At 38.1% G+C, this 19352-nt stretch overlaps 1 protein-coding gene across 1 annotated transcript in view; it reads right to left on the minus strand.

Moving 5' to 3' along the window:
* LOC150085256 (ubiquitin-associated protein 1) overlaps nucleotides 1-19352 on the minus strand; it is a 101274-nt gene that overhangs the window by 24532 nt on the left and 57390 nt on the right. Inside the window, exon 5 of the mRNA XM_090373117.1 lies at nucleotides 103-402. Coding sequence (XP_090229243.1) covers nucleotides 103-402 — 300 coding nt within the window. The remainder of the gene's footprint in view (nucleotides 1-102; nucleotides 403-19352) is intronic.

Below are 19352 nucleotides of genomic sequence, written 5' to 3' on the forward strand. Positions count from 1 at the left end.
AATTACTTTACTACAGTTGATTCAAATAATTAAGTTTGATTTCTGGTAATGGGGTCAAAATTATATATTTATGTATGTGTAAATATGTGAAGTTATACTCACCTTTTTGTCATCTGTACCCAAATGCTTTACTGCACGTGACACTTGACCACGAGGAAATCCCATATCTGTTATAGAATCGATCAAAGTTCTTTCGCTAGCATTTAGTTCACTATATGGATCTGAAAGTGTGCTGTCATCCTTGTTTTCTTGATCACGAGGAAATTCATAGGAACTAAAACCACTATGTAACTGAGGTGATACAGAGCTAGGTATCGCTCCCGACCAAGTATGAGAACTAGGGATTTCCATCTTTTTTTTTAAAGGGACATCTACTCCATTGCCAAATGTAGCAAGGAAATTCTATGCACAAAAATAGGAAAAAAACATTCACATTTACTTTATCAAAAAAATGTTGTGAAAAATTTCATTTAATTTCTTAAATGACTGCACTTTCAGCATATACTAGCAATGCAAAAATTGAATTTGTAAATATATATATGTGTGTGGAATGCTTCTTCTGCATGCTCGTTCATTTTGATACATTTAGCATTAGCAATATTCAATATCTTTTGTGAAAATATTGTTTTAAAATCATGTTTTTCCCAAATACATCAAAATTGGGGCCCTAAGGATTTACAGGGAATGTAATTTCATTTTGCTAGAATTATTTTCACCATTGTTGCAAAACTGAGCAGACAATCTTTTGTTCGGGGTCCGGAAAATTTACCGCCGTGTAAAATTTTATCACATAAATTTTATCGCATTTTACCTAGACGGTAAAATGCGATAAAATTTATCACATTTTACCGTCTAGAAGCAATGAGATGTGTTTGGTCAAATCATAAAAAGTTATTTTTTATTTAAGTTTCCTGCCTTAAGCTATGATTAGCATATTTTTGGAATTCTGTGAACTATGAGGGAATAGTACGGAAATAAAAAACACATGTATGGAAATATGTAATTTAATAGGTAGATTATGTATTTTAATAGTTACGTGTATAACAAAAAATAGTAAAAAATCCATTATTTGAACAATATAACAATTGGTTAATTTTAAACTAATCATAAAAAGTTATTTTTTATTTAAGTTTCTGCCTTAAGCTATGATTAGCATATTTTTGGAATTCTATGAACTATGAGGGAATCATCATCATCATCAGCCATTTTCAATCCACTGCAGGATGAAGGCCTCTCCAGCAACTTTCCAGTTCCTTCTGTTTTGAGCACTGGCCATCCATTTACTACTCAAAAACTCATGAATTTCATCTATCCATCTCCGTCTTTGTCTTCCAGGTTTTCTTCTAGCTCCTCTTGGGTACCATTCTGTTATTTTCTTAGTCCATCTGTCATCATGTCTTCTAGCTATGTGTCCTGCCCAAGACCATTTTAGTTCTTTAGTTTTGATAAGAATGTCCTTTACTTGAGTTTGCTGCCTAATCCATGTGTTTCTCTTCTTATCTAACAGTCAGATAAATATAATTCGTTCCATTCTTCGCTGTGTAGTTCTTAGCTTCTCTTCCATTCTTTTGGTGAGTGCCCAAGTTTCACTTCCATAAGTCATGGTGGGGAGTATACATTGATTCATTATTTTACGTTTCAGACAAACTGGGATATTGCTCTTCAGTATGTGACTATATTTCCTGAATGCTATCCATCCAAAATTTATTCTTCTCTTGACATCCAGCCATTTATCATTATTACAGCTAATAACTTGTCCCAGATAAGTATATGACTCCACCTTTTCAATTACTGCTCCTTCAATCATTATTTCCCTTTCCGTGGCATACTTGTTCATCATTACTTTTGTTTTAGCCATATTCATCTTTAGTCCAAAATCCTTACTAACTGTGCATAACTGATTAAGATTTTCCTCTAATTCTTTGGGATCGTGGCTTATGACCACAATGTCATCTGCAAATCGTAAATGGTTTAGGTACTCTCCGTTCACATTGACTCCTTTCTGCGACCAGTCTAATCTTCTGAAAGCTTCCTCAAGGGCAGCAGTAAACAGCTTCGGAGATATTGTGTCTCCTTGTCGAACTCCTTTCTCGATTTTAAATTTCCTACTGTCTTTGTCTAGTCTAATAAAGGATGTAGCACTCTCATATATTTTCTTCAAAATCATAATATATGGAGTATCTATGCCTTGTCTTTCCAGTGCCCCAAACATTGCCTTATGCTGTATGGAGTCAAATGCCTTTTCATAATCCACAAATGCCAGGCATAATGGTGTTTTATATTCATTTGCTTTCTCCATTAGCTGTGATATTACGTGAAGGTGATCCATAGTTGAGAATCCTGTCCTAAAGCCAGCTTGCTCTTTCGGTTGATTCTCATCAAGTATTCTTTCTAACCTGTTAGTAATGACCCTTGTGAACAACTTGTAGATATGGGATAACAAGCTAATTGGTCTATAATTTCCAATTTCTGATTTATCTCCTTTCTTATGCAGCAAAACTATGATTGCATTATTCCACTGCTTAGGCGTCACACCTTTTCTAATGCACTTTGTGAAGAGCCTTGCCAGTTTTTGTGTTATGTCTCTTCCTCCCAATTTTAACAACTCTACAGTAACTTCATCTTCCCCCGGGGCTTTCCGATTCTTCATTTTCTTCAATGCATGTTCTACCTCATCAGGAAGAATATCGGGTATGTCGTATGTGTTGCTACTTTGCAATCCATCTTCCCCACTGCTGGTATCATTCCCTCGCTCCTTGTATAATTCTCTATAGTAGTCTTCTGCTATTTGAATTATGCCTTCTCTGCTGTTTATAAGTACACCATCGCTATTCTTCAGTTTCAGTATCATTTGTCTTTCTGTATTACTGCTCATGGCTGCTGATTTAAATCCTTTGTTTTCCCTTAATGCTTGTTCTACTTTTCTTGTGTTAAATCTTCTTATGTCCTCTCTGAGTCTCTTTCTAATGGCTTTGCATAACTCAGTATACTCAATTTTCTCCCTGTCAGTGTTTTTCTTGCTCTTCATTTGTCGTCTTTGGTTCATCATGACAAGTGTTTCTTGACTCATTTTTTCTTCTTTGGATTTCTGTTTCCCTATAGGTTTCTTGGGCTTTATCACTTTCAGAAAGTTGTAATATTCCTCGTCGATATCTTGGTCCTCAGCAGTCTGCAGAAGCTCAAACTTGTTCTTAAGTTCCAGTACATACTGCTTTTTCTCCTCCTCTGTTATCTCAAAGACCTTTGCATTATTTACTCGAGTCAGTTTTTTCCTTTCCTTTCCTACATCTATATCAAGTGTACATCTTACCATTCTGTGATCACTTCCAACATTTACCTTATTCAGGACGGTAACATCATTCACAATATATCTTCTGTTAGTGAGGATGAAGTCGATTTCATTAGTTGTTAATCCATTTGGACTCTTCCATGTCCACTTTCTGTTCACCCTTTTCTTGAAAAAAGTGTTCATTACTGACATTCCTTGAGATTCTGCAAATTCCACAAGTCTTTCACCTCTTTTATTTCTTTCACCAATTCCAAAATTTCCTAAAGTTCCTCTTTCTGCGCTGTTTTGCCTTTTTCCAACCTTAGCATTGAAGTCCCCCATAATAATAGTGTAGTGGGTTTTCTGCTCATCTAGAAGACTCTCAATTTCAGTGTACATTTCTTCAACCTCTTCAACATCATGGCTCAATGTTGGTGCATAAATCATTATAATCTTTAGCTTGTACCTCTTAGAAATCTTGAGTATTAGTCTTGACACCCTTGGTGATGTACTTTTGAATTCCAAAATGTTGTTTTTAAAATCTTTATGGACCAGAAACCCAACTCCACCTTCACTCCTTTCACTGTTTCCATTGGTGTACAGCAGATTTCCACTTGATAAACTTATAAGTGATTCATTTCTTCTTCTTGTTTCAGCCAAACCGATGATATTCCAATTCACATTTTCTAATTCCTTTTCCAGCTCTAATATCCTGTCTTCACATGAGGGAATAGTACGGAAATAAAAAAAAAAAAAAGACACATGTATGGAAATATCGCTTCCATTAGTTTATGCATTATTGACTAACAAGTCTGAGGAAACATTTGCAGAAGAGTTTTTCCTGACACTTCGCAACGGGGTTGTTTTTTCCACTTTTCACAATGTATTTTTTGTTCAATTCAGAATAATGGATTGAAACAACGTTATGAAAGTGATGCTAATTTTGCTTTAAATATGCAAATTTTGGCAGCAATTGCATTTGTACCCACTCCAATTGTGATGGTTGTTTTTGAACATTTGTGTGAAAATGGGGTTTTTCCTCCAGAATCATGAGAAGTTGTTGATTATTTTGAGGATACATGGATTGAACACCCAACCAGACGACATCTTCGTCGACCACCAAAGTATTCCCATGAAATGTGGAAAATATGCCAGCTTGTTCTTGAAGGATTACCAAGAACGAATAATTCTGCTGAAGGGTGGCATAGAGGATTTGAGGAACAAGTCGCTGCTTATCATCCCAACATTTGGAAATTTGCATTAAAAAAGAACAAAGTATTAACGAAATGCGCATTGAACAATATTTAAGTGGAAGTGATCTGGGCAACAAAAAAAAAGAAGTATCGCGATTGTGATGAATGAATTAAAAGACTTGTTAGTGCATACGATGAATGGGGGTGATATTGTTGATCATCTAAGAGGTATAGCGCATAATATTTCTTATTAATAATTTACATACTGTGTTGTAAATATTACAGTTTCTTAGTAATTAATTATCCCAACGTGACTGATTCTGATGATTGCATAAACATTCATTTTGAATTTTTGCAGTGTACTATGACATACCTAATGTTATATTGTTCAAATAATGGATTTTTTACTATTTTTGTGATACATGTAACTATTAAAATACATAATCTACCTATTAAATTACATATTTCCATACATGTGGTTTTTTTTTTTTATTTCCGTACTATTCCCTCTCAGTTCATAGAATTCCAAAAATATGCTAATCATAGCTTAAGGCAGAAAATTAAATAAAAAATAACTTTTTATTATTTGACCAAACACCTCATTGCTTCTAGACGGTAAAATGCGATAAACTGATGCGGCGGTAAATTGCTGGTGATAAACTTTCCTAGACTCCTTTTGTTCAACTGCAGACTGAATTAAAATTTTTTAAATTACTCAAGCCAGTTTTATATGGTAAGATCAAAAAAGTTCCCAACCTGAATTTGTTAAAAACATCTGAGCTTTAAGAAAATTTTTTCGTGCTATTTTTTAATCTTAGAACATCTATTTTTTTATATATTTTTTTTATTTTAAGTGTTCTCTCTCTCTCTCTCTCTCTCTCTCTCTCTCTCTCTCTCTCTCTCTCTCTCTCTCTCTCTCTCTCTCTCAGAGTAACTCAGAAATATTTTTGGCTGGTGCAGCATAAGTCTCAGGCTTCCTTGAACCATATGGCTAATAATAATAATAATAGTAATACGAAGAAGAAGAAGAATTGATATCTTTTGAAGTTATAATAGGTGTCATGATGTTATCCAATATTCCTTACATTTCGAGAGTACAGCTCTAAAATGGTATTTGCAGGCTGGCCGAGACAGAGGAGTGTGTATACAGGGGTTAGAGCATTACTGAGACCAAATTAGCATTAGCAGAGGCATATAATGCAAGAAAGCAAGCTTATTCAGCATCAGCAAAAAAAAAAAAAAGCACAACCACTACTCCCATTTCACCCCTCCATTCGTTTGAAATACCTATCCAGCTGACTGAAATTTGTTTAGGCTATCAACTTCAACAACAAGTGATGGAAGTCTATTCCACAAACCAACTGCCCGCTGGCTAAAGGCAAATTTCTGCACATCTATCCGACATCCGTCCTTCCTCAATTTGAATTTATGCCCTCTCAGGTGATTATTCTGAGCAAGAGGAAGAATCCCATCGGCATTGAGCATGCTCAAGCCATTCAAAGCCTTATACACCTCTATCAGATCACCTCGCCGATGCCTAGTCTTAAGACTCTGTAATTTGCAAAATTTAAGCCTTTCTTCGTAAGAGCAACCCTTTGTTCCATTCACTAATCTTGTTGCCCTTCTCTGTACTCGTTCCAGCAGCTCTACATCCTTCTTGAAATGAGGTCTCCAGACCTGTATACAGTACTCAAGGTGTGGCCTGACCAATGCCTTATACAAGGGAATAATCACATCCCTATCCCTGCTAGAAAAATTCCTGTATATCATTGACAAGACACCATGAGCTACTCTTGCAGCTCGTCTGCACTGCTCAGAGAACTTCATATCTGCCTGCACAATTACCCCCAGGTCCTTTTCATTCTCTACCACTGTCAGCGTAGTACCACAGAGTTGATACGTTGATCTGGGGTTACTGTTTCCCATATGTAGTACTTTACATTTGTCAATGTTAAACTTCATTTGCCACCTCTCAGCCCATCTGCTCAACCTTTCCAGATCCTGTTGCAGCAGCATAGCATCAGTAGTGTCCTTAACAACCCTGCCAACCTTTGTATCGTCTGCAAACTTGGACATTAAGCTTGATATACCATCATCTATATCATTTATAAATACAGAAAACAACAATGGACCCAACACTGAACCCTGAGGAACTCCACTAATAACATTAGTCCAAGTTGAGCAGTGTCCATTGATTACCACTCTCTGTCTTCTCCCCCTCAACCATCCCTTTATCCATAGTAGCAATTTGCCTCCAATGCCACACTGCTCCAATTTGTGCAGCAGTCTTCCATGCGCAACAGTATCAAAAGCCTTTCTAAGATCCAAATATATAATATCAAAGTTATTCCCTGCATCCAGTTCTTTTGTGACTACATCAGAGTATCCAATCAAATTGGTCAGACAAGACCTGCCCTTAACAAAACCATGCTGTGTCTGAGCTATAACTGAATTCTTGTCCAGATGATCCCGCAGTGCTTCTTTAACCAGTGCCTCCATTAATTTTCCTGGAACCGAAGTTAAACTAACAGGTCTATAATTACTTGTGTCAGCCTTTGATCCTCCTTTGTGAATTGGGGTTACATTTGCACATCTCCAGTCTATGGGTACCTCCCCTGAGTCCAAAGAAACTCTCATAATTATGGCTAGGGGTTTGCTTACTTCCTTTGCTGCCTCCTTTAATATAACTGGATAGATCCCATCCACCCCGGGTGCCTTTTTTATGTTTATCCTCAACAATTTCTCCTCCACTTTCCTCTCAGTTATTAGAAAATCATCTAGCGCACTGCCAATGTTTACTTCATCTACGACATTCCCCTTCCTGAATAACTCCTCGTGTGTGAATGTAGATGCAAAATACTCGTTTAGATTGTTAGCCACCTGAGCAGGATCCTCAACTGTTGAACCATCAACATCCAGTGGACCAATCTGATTCATCCCTTTCCTTCTTGAGTTTAAATAGGTAAAGAACTCTTTTCTGTTTTTCTTTGCATCCTTTGCCAAGGATTTCTCATAATCTGCCTTTGCCTGCCTAATCTCCTTTGTGACTTGGTTATAGACCAACTTATATCTATCATAGGCTTCCATGTCACCCATTAATTTGTATGTATCCCATGCATTTTTCTTCTCTGCCATATGTCTCATTAGTTCATCTGACAACCATTTAGGCCTGAACCTTGAACAATATTTCTTGGTTGGTATGTAAAGCCTGGTAGCTTCCAAGATTAGTTCCTTGAATGCTTACCATTTTGAATTTGCTGTTGGTAACATCATCAGTTGGTCCCACTGTATAGAATTTAAATACTGTCTCAGCCCATCATAGTCGCCTTTACGAAAGCAAAAACCCTTCCCTTTACCTCCGATGGTAGTTACCTCCTTGAGTAAATCTCACTTCAGCACACTGTGATCACTGCCACCTAGTGGTTCCTTTATCTGCATATTCTTAATGCATGAAGAATCACTACTGATAATCAGATCAAGAGTATTACTCCCTCTAGTTTCCTCCCAAACATGCTGGTGTAGAAAACAATCATCCAATAAATCCACAAAAGCCTTGCTAGTGTGTGAGTGACCAACCCAGAAATTCCAGTCAATATCTGGGAAATTAAAATCCCCCATTATAAGACTCTCTGATTTACTGGCCCATTCTATTTCCCTGTACAGTATCTTATTATACTCATCAGAGTCATTAGGCCTATAGCACACTCCTACTCTCAATTTTGATTTACCCATGCTTATGTCACACCAAACTGACTCGACACTGCCCTGTCCATCGATGTCGACTGGCTCCACTTCCTTCGATTTTATGTGTTTTTTAACTAATAGCATAACCCCTCCTCCCTTCCTATCCTGTCTATCCTTTCTGTAGACGTTGTACTCCCCAAATTCCAGTTCTGCATTCCTTATATCTGTGTGACACCATGTCTCTGATATCCCAACAATATCTGCCTTTGATGTTTTGAGCAAAGCCTCAAATTCATCAAATTTAGTTACTAAACTCCTAGCATTGGTGTACATGCAAGTATACATGCACCTGTTTCTATTCTTAGCTACCCTAACACGACCCATGTGTTTACTTGTACCGCAATGACTTCCAGCAGTCTCTGAAATATCCTGCATATTGTTTTTCAGGCTTCTGCTCATTATGTCAAGAAGCTGTATATATTCTTGCTGTGTGTATGTCATAACCAAAATTTCATTGCTTCACACAACATGTCCTTATTACAAAATACATTGTGAATAGTCAAACTAATAGAACAAACTTTTCTGCAAAAAGATCTAAACCTATCAAACATTTACTCGTTCATTTCACAAATATAAGTGGTCTCAGTTGCAAACTCAATGTCCATTTTCACTTACAGTTTGCCAAACCAAACCCCACTTACCTTTTCTGATGGAATTCCAATTATAGGTTTATTCAACCACTGCTCATATCAGTTGTCCTGATTACTCATTATATGCTTCCTTTCGCTTCAAAGGTGGTACTTGTGCATATGCCGCCACCAGCTAACATTCATTTACTGTCCAACTCCAAACTCACAGAACCAACTTTTCATCTTCCTCGTTTATTCATTCAACTGCCGTTTTCTGGAACAACCTTCCTTCATACGTATTTCCTGAAAATTATAGTCTACAGAAGTTCAAGTCCAATGTCAACAAATATCTTCTTTCGTCTTCTCAACCTCCAACCCAAGCACGGTACTATAGGTTTTAATACCTCTTGTGTTTGGCGTTTACATAAAAAAAAAAAAAAAAAAAAAACAATGTCTGCCCTGATATTCTTTGTCAGTGACCTAGTAATTTGGAATCTCCTCTTTTCGATCTTCTCTGTCTTAAAATCTCTCTACCCTATGTTGTCAAATTCATCTGTTGCCTCTATTGATCTTCCAGTTCTACTAATCACTTGGAACTCTGACTTTCTTTCTTTGAAACTTCACTTTTTCCAGTCCAACTTTCCTTACAATGAGGTAATTTTGTTAGGTGATTTCAATGTTCAGCACTCCAGCCGCCTTCAGTTTTCTAGTAACATGGACCCAGTTGGTTGAGATGGAGAAAACTTTTGCAATTACTAACAACCCTGCACAGATTATTCATTTATCTACCAGAATACCCAACAATTTTACCACACAGCCAATTCTCTTGATCGTTTTCTCACAAACAAACCTTCCAAGTATAACATTTGAAGTGAGTGGTCCTCCGCCATCCCAGATCACAATTTGATGATGGTCTCTTCTCCAGTGGAGCCCTTCTCAGCCTTGTGTTGTTGATCATCCCATTTCACATTACACAAATGTGAAACGGGATGATCTACAAGATTCTATTCTTTTCCTGGGTTGGATTACTGTTTTAGATCTTCTGATGTTTGATCAGATTGCATCAGTGAAATTATTCTTGTAAGGACAAAATCCTTTATTCCACACTCCACTTTAAAATCGTATCTTTATCTAAACCTCAGTTTTCCAATAAATGTGCCAGGGCTGTCCAAGATAAGAATGTTGCATATTGCAATTGGCTTGCATCCAAATTTTAGTCTACACTAAAGTTCAACAATTGTCCAGCACTTTTAAATCAGTTCAAATTAGATTTTGAACAGGATAAGAGTAGAAAAACTTGCTTGTAAAACAGCAGTTGAGCATTCATCTCTCTTGCCAAAACTATAGGCCATAACTTTTGCCCATCTATACTCCCACCTCTGTTAACACTTGATGGTTCTATTGCCTCCTCAGCTAAAGATAAAGCCAACTTACTAGCATCCTATTTTTCTTCTAACTTTTGTATTGACAATCTTGGTAAACCACCTTTTACCATTCCCAGTACATTACACTCAATACCTCCTGTTGTCTTCCATCAAAAGGATGTCAGAATAATTCTGAACAATCATGATGCCAAGAAAACTCCAGGTCGGTCCTTGAGGTTGTCACAGACATTCTCTCAGATATGCTAAACAAGCTGCAATTGCTACCTGGGAGTCTAAAATGCTGATGGAACTGATATTCGGGTGACACTCAAGTCAAGTGGACCCAATTTCGGGAAAGTCCGGACGGTCCGTGACAGCCAAATCCTCTGCTTGCACCTTCACGATGGTGGGACTGTTAGTAATCCTGGGTTTAACCTCCATGCCCAAGTACATGGTGGGTGATCACCCAGGTGTGAACCAACGTAAGCAGGGGTCGAGGTGTGGTGCCCACAGCACATGGAGGAATGCTGCCCCTCTATGTTACCAGGCAGTACTAGGTGGTAGATGACTCTCATCAACCGGTTCAATGCCACCACTTTGCTTATTGGAGCCTTGAAGTGGAGGAACCAATGTTTAGTCTCTAGAGCTAAGTTCCGGTCAACCCTTCTCTATCTCTTCCATCATGCAGTATGATTGATGACTTTTGAGGTTATGATGAACATCATGGCGAGATCCAATATTCCTTACATTTCGAGGGTACAGCTCTAAAACGGTGTTCGCAGGCCGGCCACTAGTTAGTACAGGCAAGGTGGCATACGAAATACATATCAGTTTTTACAGTATAATAACATGCGTTTTTCCTTCCTATGTTTTCTTTTCTTATGTGTCGCTCCGATTACTTCACCGTTGTCCCCAGATAAACTTTTCAATTGTTATGGTATATAACTATTTTTCTTCATTCTTCTCAGGATATTATGTGGTTTTTGTAATTCTGGCATATCAGGGGTATAGTAGCAATATTTTATTAGTTATTCCCGAGTTACATAAAAATCGACTTACGTAAAAAGCCCTCTTATGTATGTCAGAGACAGACTGTACTTGAACCTTATTTTTTTATGCTTGTTATTTTAAACAAAACAATTAAGCTGAAAAAACGAAAAACATTATAAACAGGAACCCTAGTCTCTCTCATCTTCAAATTTATAAAACTATAATAAATACAAATTTCTGATTGTACAATATAAATAACTGTACATCTTCGCACTAAATTTTGATAACACTGGTGCCTCACCTATCAGCATGTTTCATGAATAATGTAATGCCTGTCAATTTCCAAAATTACTCAAATAAGCTATGAGGAAGGTAAACAGATCAAAGCCACTAATCTTGAACAGGCAATTAACTACACAGTTGATAAATCATTGTAAAACTGTCAAATTAACATTACCATTAGTAGAGGCATATGATGCAAGAAAGAAAGCTTATACAGCATCAGCCAAAAAAAAAAAAAAAAAAAAGCCCTTCCTATTCACCCTTCCAACATCCATTAGCTCCAAATGTCTGTCTACTTCAGCCTTGAATTTATTTAAGCTGTCAACCTTTACAACAACAGATGAAAGTTTATTACAGCAATTAACCAAACGCTGGCTAAAGGGAAACTTATGCAAATCTATTCTACAACTGTCTTTCCTCAATTTGAATTTATAACTGCTCAGGCGAATCTCAGCAAGAGGAAGGATCCCATTAGCATTGAGCTTGCTCAAATCATTCAAGTCCTTATAGACCTCAATCAGATCACCTCGCAGGTGCCTAGTCACCAGACACTATAATTTGCAAATCTTAAGCTTTTCTTCATAAGAGCAACCCTTTGTTCCATTCACTAATCTTGTTGCACTTCTCTGTACTCGTTCCAGCAGCTCTACATCCTTCCTAAAATGAGGCCTCCAGACCTCTTTACAGTATTCAAGGTGTGGCCTCACCACTGCCTTATACAAGGGGATAATCACCTCCTTATCACTCCTAGAAAAATTCCTGTATATCATTTAAAGATGCCATGAGCTACTCTTGCAGACTGTTTGCACTAATCAGAAAACTTCATATCTCACTGCACAATTAATACCAGGTCATTTTAATTCTCTACCACCCTGAGTGTAGTACCACACAGTTGATAGGTTACTCTGGGGTTGCATACTACCCATATGCAACACTTTACATTTGTCAATGTTAAACTTCAGTTGCCACCTCTTAGCCCATCTGCTCAAAGTTTCTAGAGCCTCTTGCAGTAGCATACTATCATTAACAACTCTGCAAACCTTTGTATCGTCTGCAAACTTAGACATTAAGCCTGATATACCTTCATCAATATCACCAGGGGCTCACATCTGGTGAGTATGGGCTTGGCACAAACAGGGTCCTAGGCTGGATATCATCATTCTCTTCTTGGCGATTCCTTTCTACTTCTGACTCTCTCTCACTCAGGGAAACTCAAGAATTTTTTTGTTTTGGCTGGTGCGGCATAAGCTTCAGGCTTCCTTGCACCATATGGCTAATAATAGAAAACAACAATGGACCCAACACTGAACCCTGGGGGGGGGGGACTCCACTAATAACATTAGTCCACGATGACCAGTGTCCATTGATTACCACTCTCTGTCTTCTACCACTCAACCATCCCTTTATCCATAGCAGCATTTTGCCCTTAATGCCATACTGCTCCAAATTGTACAATAGTCTTCCATGCACAGTATCAAAAGCTTTCCAAAGATAGAAGTATGATATCAAAATTATTTTTTGCATCCAGTTCCTTTGTGACCACATCACATTATCAAATGAAATTGGTCAGACAATGCTTCCCTTAACAAACACATGCTGTGTCCGAACTACAACTGAAGTGTTGTCTAGATGATCCTACAGTGCTTCTTTAACCAGTGCCTCCATTAATTTCCCCGGAATAGAAGTTAAACTAGCAGGTCTGTAATTACTTGTGTTACCCTTTGATCCTCCTTTATGAACTGGGGTCACATTTGCACATCTGAAGTCCACTGGTACCTCTGATTCCAAGAAAGATCTCATAATTATGGCTAAGGGTTTGCTTACTTCCTTTGCTGCCTCCTTTAATATAACTGGAGAGATCCCATCTGCCCCAGGTGCCTTTTCATGTATGTTTATCTTCAACAATTTTTCCTACGGTTTTCTCTCAGCTATTAAAAAATTATTTAACTCACTACCATAGTTTTATACACCTCTGGTATTTCCCTCTCTGAATAACTCCTCATGTGTAAATGTAGATGTAAAATACTCATTAAGTTTGTTAACTACCTGAGTAGGATCATCAACAATTGAACCATCGATATCAAGTGGACCAATCTGATTCATCCCCTTCTTTCTAGAGTTTACATAAGTAAAGAACTCTCTGCTGTTTTTCTTTGCATCCTTTGCCAAAGATTTCTCATAATCTGCTTTTGCCAGCATAATTTTCTTTGTGACTTGATTACATGGGATACATATAAATTAACATGAGACACAGAAGCCTATGATAGATATAAGCTGGTCTGTAATCAAGTTACAAAGGAGGTTAGGCAGGCTAAGGCAGATTATGAGAAATCTTTGGCAAAGGATGCAAAGAAAAACAGCAAAGAGTTCTTCACTTATGTAAACTCTAGAAGGAAGGGGATGAATCAGATTGGTCCACTTGATATCGATGGTTCAACTGTTGATGATCCTGCTCAGGTAGCTAACAAACTAAATGAATATTTTGAATCGACATTCACACATGAGGAGTTATTCAGCGAGGGGAATGTCAGAGGTGTATTCAACTCTGGCAATAAGCTAGATAATCTTGTAAAAACTGAGAGTAAAGTGGAGGAGAAACTGTTGAAGATAAACACAAGAAAGGCACCTGGGGCAGATGGGATCCATTCAGTTATATTAAAGGAGTCAGCAAAGGAAGTAAGCACACCCTTAGCCATAATTATGAGAGCTTCTTTGGACTCAGGGGAGGTACCCAAAGACTGGAGATGAGCAAATGTGACCCCAATTCACAAAGGAGGATCAAAGGCTGACAAAAGTAATTATAGACCTGTGAGTTTAGCTTCTGTTCCAGGAAAATTAATGGAGGCACTGATTAAAGAAGCACTGCAGGATCATCTAGACATGACTTCAGTTATAGCTCAGACCCAGCATGGTTTTGTTAAGGGGAAATCTTGCCTGACCAATTTGATTGGATACTATGATGCAGTCACAAAAGAACTGGATGCAGGGGAATAACTTACTGTTGCATATGAAAGACTGCTGCACAAATTGGAGCAGGGTGGCATTGGAGGCAAATTGCTACTATGGATAAAGGGATGGTTGAGGGGGAGAAGACAGAGAGTGGCAATCAATGGACACTGCTCATGGTGGACTAATGTTATTAGTGGAGTCCCTCAGGGTTCAGTGTTGGGTCTATTATTGTTTTCTGTATTTATAAATGATATTGATGATGGTATATCAAGCTTAATGTCAAAGTTTGCAGACGATACAAAGGTTGGCAGGGTTGTTAAGGACACTACTGACGCTATGCTGCTGCAACAGGATCTGGAAAGGTTGAGCAGATGGGCTGAGAGGTGGCAAATGAAGTTTAACATTGACGAATGTAAAATACTACATATGGGAAACAGCAACTCCAGAGCAACGTATCAACTCTGTGGTACTACACTGACAGTAGTAGAGAATGAAAAGGACCTGGGGGTAATTGCCTAGGCAGATATGAAGTTCTCTGAGCAGTGCAGAAGGGCTGCAAGAATAGCTCATGGTGTCTTGTCAAGGATATATAGGAATTTTTCTAGCAGGGATAAGGAGGTGATTATTCCCTTGTATAAGGCAATGGTCAGGCCACACCTTGAGTACTGTATACAGGTCTTGAGGCATCATTTCAAGAAGGATGTAGAGCTGCTGGAATGAGTATACAGAAGGAAAACAAGATTAGTGAATGGAATAAAGGGTTGCTCTTACGAAGAAAGGCTTAAGTTTTGCAAATTACCGTATTTTCCGGCTTATAAGACGCAGTTTTTTTTGCGAAGAAATACTCGGAAAATCACCCTGTGTCTTATATGGTCAATGTCAGATTAGGCCTAAAGACTACCGGCAATTTTTGATGACACAGTGCCGGTAAACTTCCCTTCGAAATTCACACCAATTTTACTTAAGATTTATCTGTTGAAATATATTTTTAACAATTACCAGTGGTTACAATCAATGGCAATAATACATACCAGTAATCTTTTTTCGTGGAAAATTTGCTGAAATCTGTGTGATATGAATCTCACAATCAGACGTAAGTAAAAACGTGTTTCATTTTCCCATGTGTTTGCTTCCTCTATAATATGATCTTGCGCTTTTATGGTATGGCGGGCTAATTAGACTGGATCGGGATTTTTCAATTCCAAGTGTCTTTTACGAAGAGAAAGTGACGCCCATATTTGTCTTAGGGTGAGTAAGAATTTCTGTTACATTACTTCTGTCAGTTTTTTTCAGAAAGAAACATTTCATTATTGATTGAACATTTACCCAAGCGTATACCATTATTTTGAGAAAAATATATTACCGTATTTAATTTTATTATTATTATTTTCTCCAAATTATTATTTTTATTATTTTAAAGAAATATTTTTTTTTCCCCAAAACTAGGCTGCGTCTTATAAGCTGGAAAGTATGGTACAGTGTCTGGAGACTAGGCACAGGCGAGGTGTTTGTTTGTTTGTTATTTGGTTTTTAGGAGCATTAGCAACTAAGGCCATATTGCTCCGGGATATGCGGTGGTCATTCCCTGACCTTTCCGCATTCTCCGTATTTGGTGGTGACGGGCTCGAACCCCGGTCTAATCAAGAAGCGTGTGCTATGCACTGCTGCTCCTTCCCACCTGGCTACGGAGGCGACAGGCGAGATGATCTGATAGAGGTGTATAAAGCCTTGAATTGTTTGAGCATGCTCAATGCCGATGGAATTCTTCCTCTTGCTCAGAATAATCACATGAGAGGGCATAAATTCAGATTGAGGAAAGACATATGTAGATAGATGTGTGGAAATTTGTCTTTAGCCAGCAGGTAGTTGGTTCGTGGAACAGACTTCCATCCCTTGTTGTGGAAGTTGATAGCCCAAATAAATTTAAGGCTCAGCTGGACAGGTATTTCGAACGAACGGACGGACGGATGAAATGGAAGTGTTTTTTTTTTTGGCTGATGCTGCATAAGCTTGCTTTCTTGCATCATATGCCTCTACTAATGCTACAGAACAGCTGATATCACCCGTAGGCTTCTGTGTCACCTGTTAATTTATATTTTTCCGTGCATTTTTCTTCTCTGCCACATGTCTCATTAGTTCATCTGACATCCATTCAGGCCTAAACCTTGAACAATATTTCTAAATAGGTGTGAAAAGCCTAGTAGCTTCCAAGATTAATTCTTTGAATGCTTCCGATCTAGAATTTGCCGTTGGTAACTTCATCAGTTGGTCCCACTGTATAGGCTAAAAACTGTTTCAGACCTCCGTAGTCACTTTTACGAAAGCAAAAACCCTTCCCTTTACCCCTGATGGTAGTTACCTCTTGGAGTAAATCCTACATCAGCACACTGTGATCACTGCCACCTAGTGGTTCCTTTATCTGCAAATTCTTAATGCATGAAAAATCACTACTGATAATCAGATCAAGAGTATTACTCCCTCTGGTTGCATCCCGAACAGGCTGCTGTAGAAAACAATTATCCAATAAATCCACAAAAGCCTTGCTAGTGTGCAAATGACCAACCCACAAGTTCCAGTCAATATCTGGGAAATTAAAATCCCAATTATAAGACAATCTGATTTACTGGCCCACTCTTTCTCTGTACAGCTGTTCATTATACGCTTCAGAATCATTAGGCCTATAGTACACTCATAACTCTCAATTTTGCTTTCCCAGTGCTAATATCACACCAAAACTGACTCAACACTGCACTGTTCACCCATGTCAACTGGATGCACTTCCTTAGATTTTGTGTGTTTCTTAACTAATAGAATAACCCCTCCTCCTCTTTTCCTATCCTCTCTATCCTTCCTGTACACATTGTACTCCCAAAATTCCAATTCTGCATTCTTTATATCTGTATGACGCCACATCTCTCATATCACAACAATATCTGCCTTTGATATTTTGACCAGCACCTCAAATTCATCAAATTTATTTACTCCAAGCATCAGTGTACATGCAAGTATACATGCACCTGTTCTTATTCTTAGCTAACCTAACACAGCCCATGTATTTACTTGTTCTGCAATGACTCCCAGCATTCTCCGAAATCCCCGGCAGCTTGTTTTCCAGGCTGCTGTTCATTCCAATAGAAGCAGTGCAAGAATCATTTTCAACTCTGCCAGCGAGGCTACTGTTAATCTATTAGGTGTGAAATCTATTAGTCCATGTATCCCCAACCCCAAGCTAGCAGTTTTCTGACCCACCTAACAACTACTCAATAGCATAAGCAAATATTCTTGTACCCTTTCTATTTAAGTGTATCCCATTCCTGTAGAAGTAGTCTCTCCTGTTAACAAGCACAGACCCAGCGGAGAAAAATTCTATCCCATTAACCCCCAGGGGCTCACATCTGGTGAGTATGGGCTTGGCACACCCAGGGTCCTAAGCTGGATATCATCATTCTTCTCTTTCTTGGTGATTCCCATCTACTTCTGACACACTCTCTCTCAGGGTAACTTGGAAATTTTTTTTTGGCTGGTGCAGCATAAGCCTCAGGCTTCCTTGCACTATGTGGCTAGTAATAATAATAATGAGCCTTTCACAATCTCTCCAGGGCCAAATTGACTGACAAGGTTCTCATCATATACTCCCTCCTATCGAGTCTGGGCAGAATTGCAGACACCTTAAAATTCAACCCTAACTTGCGGCTTTTTTTCAACCTTGACCTGTACTTGTTAAGTAATTATGCCATTCTCCTACTCTTAATATCATTAGTGCCAATATGTACAACAATATAACCTTTTGTGCCTTAAAAGATGATATCTGCTCTACAACGTCATCAACTTTTGACCCTGGCAGACATACACTGGTCCTGTTCCACCTATGCTTTTTGCGCAATATATTCCCCGTTTCCCTGACAATAGAGTCACCGATAACAACTAGTTCCTGTGGAACCAGCATATTCTGCACTGGAAATTACCACTGTTGCCTGACGTTCAAGTTTTGGCAAGTTTTGGCGTTGATGTGGGCAGCTGAGAGCTTTATGGGTCCCTCAATTTAAGTCCTTTGAGGGCATCTACCCTGTTCTTCAAGCTCTCATAAAGGCCCATAACAACACTGAGTTGGTGCCTCATTTCCTCACATTCCTTACATTGATCAACACAAAGACATTCCCCTTGGCAATATCATGTGTCGTTCCTGATTGTCCACAAACATCAAACAAGCAGTACATTTCAAAAGGCTGTGATTCAGAGGACATCTACGCCCCTCAGTTCTCACCTGAGCCACAGCACTCCCACTACCTTGAGCCTTTTACTTTGCTGCTCTGGTCTGAGGTATGATTTCGATTCAGTTTTAATACAATTAAAAATATTACACTAAACTTCTATCCCAATTCAGTAATAATACTATATATATCTATTTCAGTATCAAGTTTCATCTCCTTCCGAATTACGTTATATTAATTTAGTGTCTCCTATGAAGTTTAAGTTATATGTACTAAGTTATAACATTACGTTTGTAAAATCTAAGTGGTTATATGTATTAAGTTTGTAAAATCGAAGTATTATAATAGATAATAAATTTAACTATCTACTGCCACCCACATGCTACAGACCGCAGATCAAAAAGAGTATGTCACGTTATTTATGATTTTCTTTCTACAAATTTCATAGTGGGATGAATTTTTATTACAATTAACTTATATTTTCTTTACAGTGGATCTGTCAGAAATAATTTTGTCTTACTGATGCTTTCGTGCATCATTTGCCACTACTAATACTAATATTTAATTACTCTGACATTTGTTGCACTAAAGTTCTACTGTAATAAAAAATTTGATGCAAATTTAAAAAAAAAAAAAAAAAATACATATACACTGAGTGAGCACTGAATTATGACCACCCCTATGAAAACTGAATGCGACGCGTTGACCACATGAGGTACAAGAGTGCGGAGTTAGTCAACCAATGCTGCATAGATAAGGTGTGAGTTGTTCAGTAAGTAGTA

The sequence above is a fragment of the Mastigoproctus giganteus genome, chromosome 5 (genome assembly GCF_048544385.1).
Source record: "Mastigoproctus giganteus isolate SK-2022 chromosome 5, ASM4854438v1, whole genome shotgun sequence".
Classification (NCBI taxonomy): domain Eukaryota; kingdom Metazoa; phylum Arthropoda; class Arachnida; order Uropygi; family Thelyphonidae; genus Mastigoproctus; species Mastigoproctus giganteus.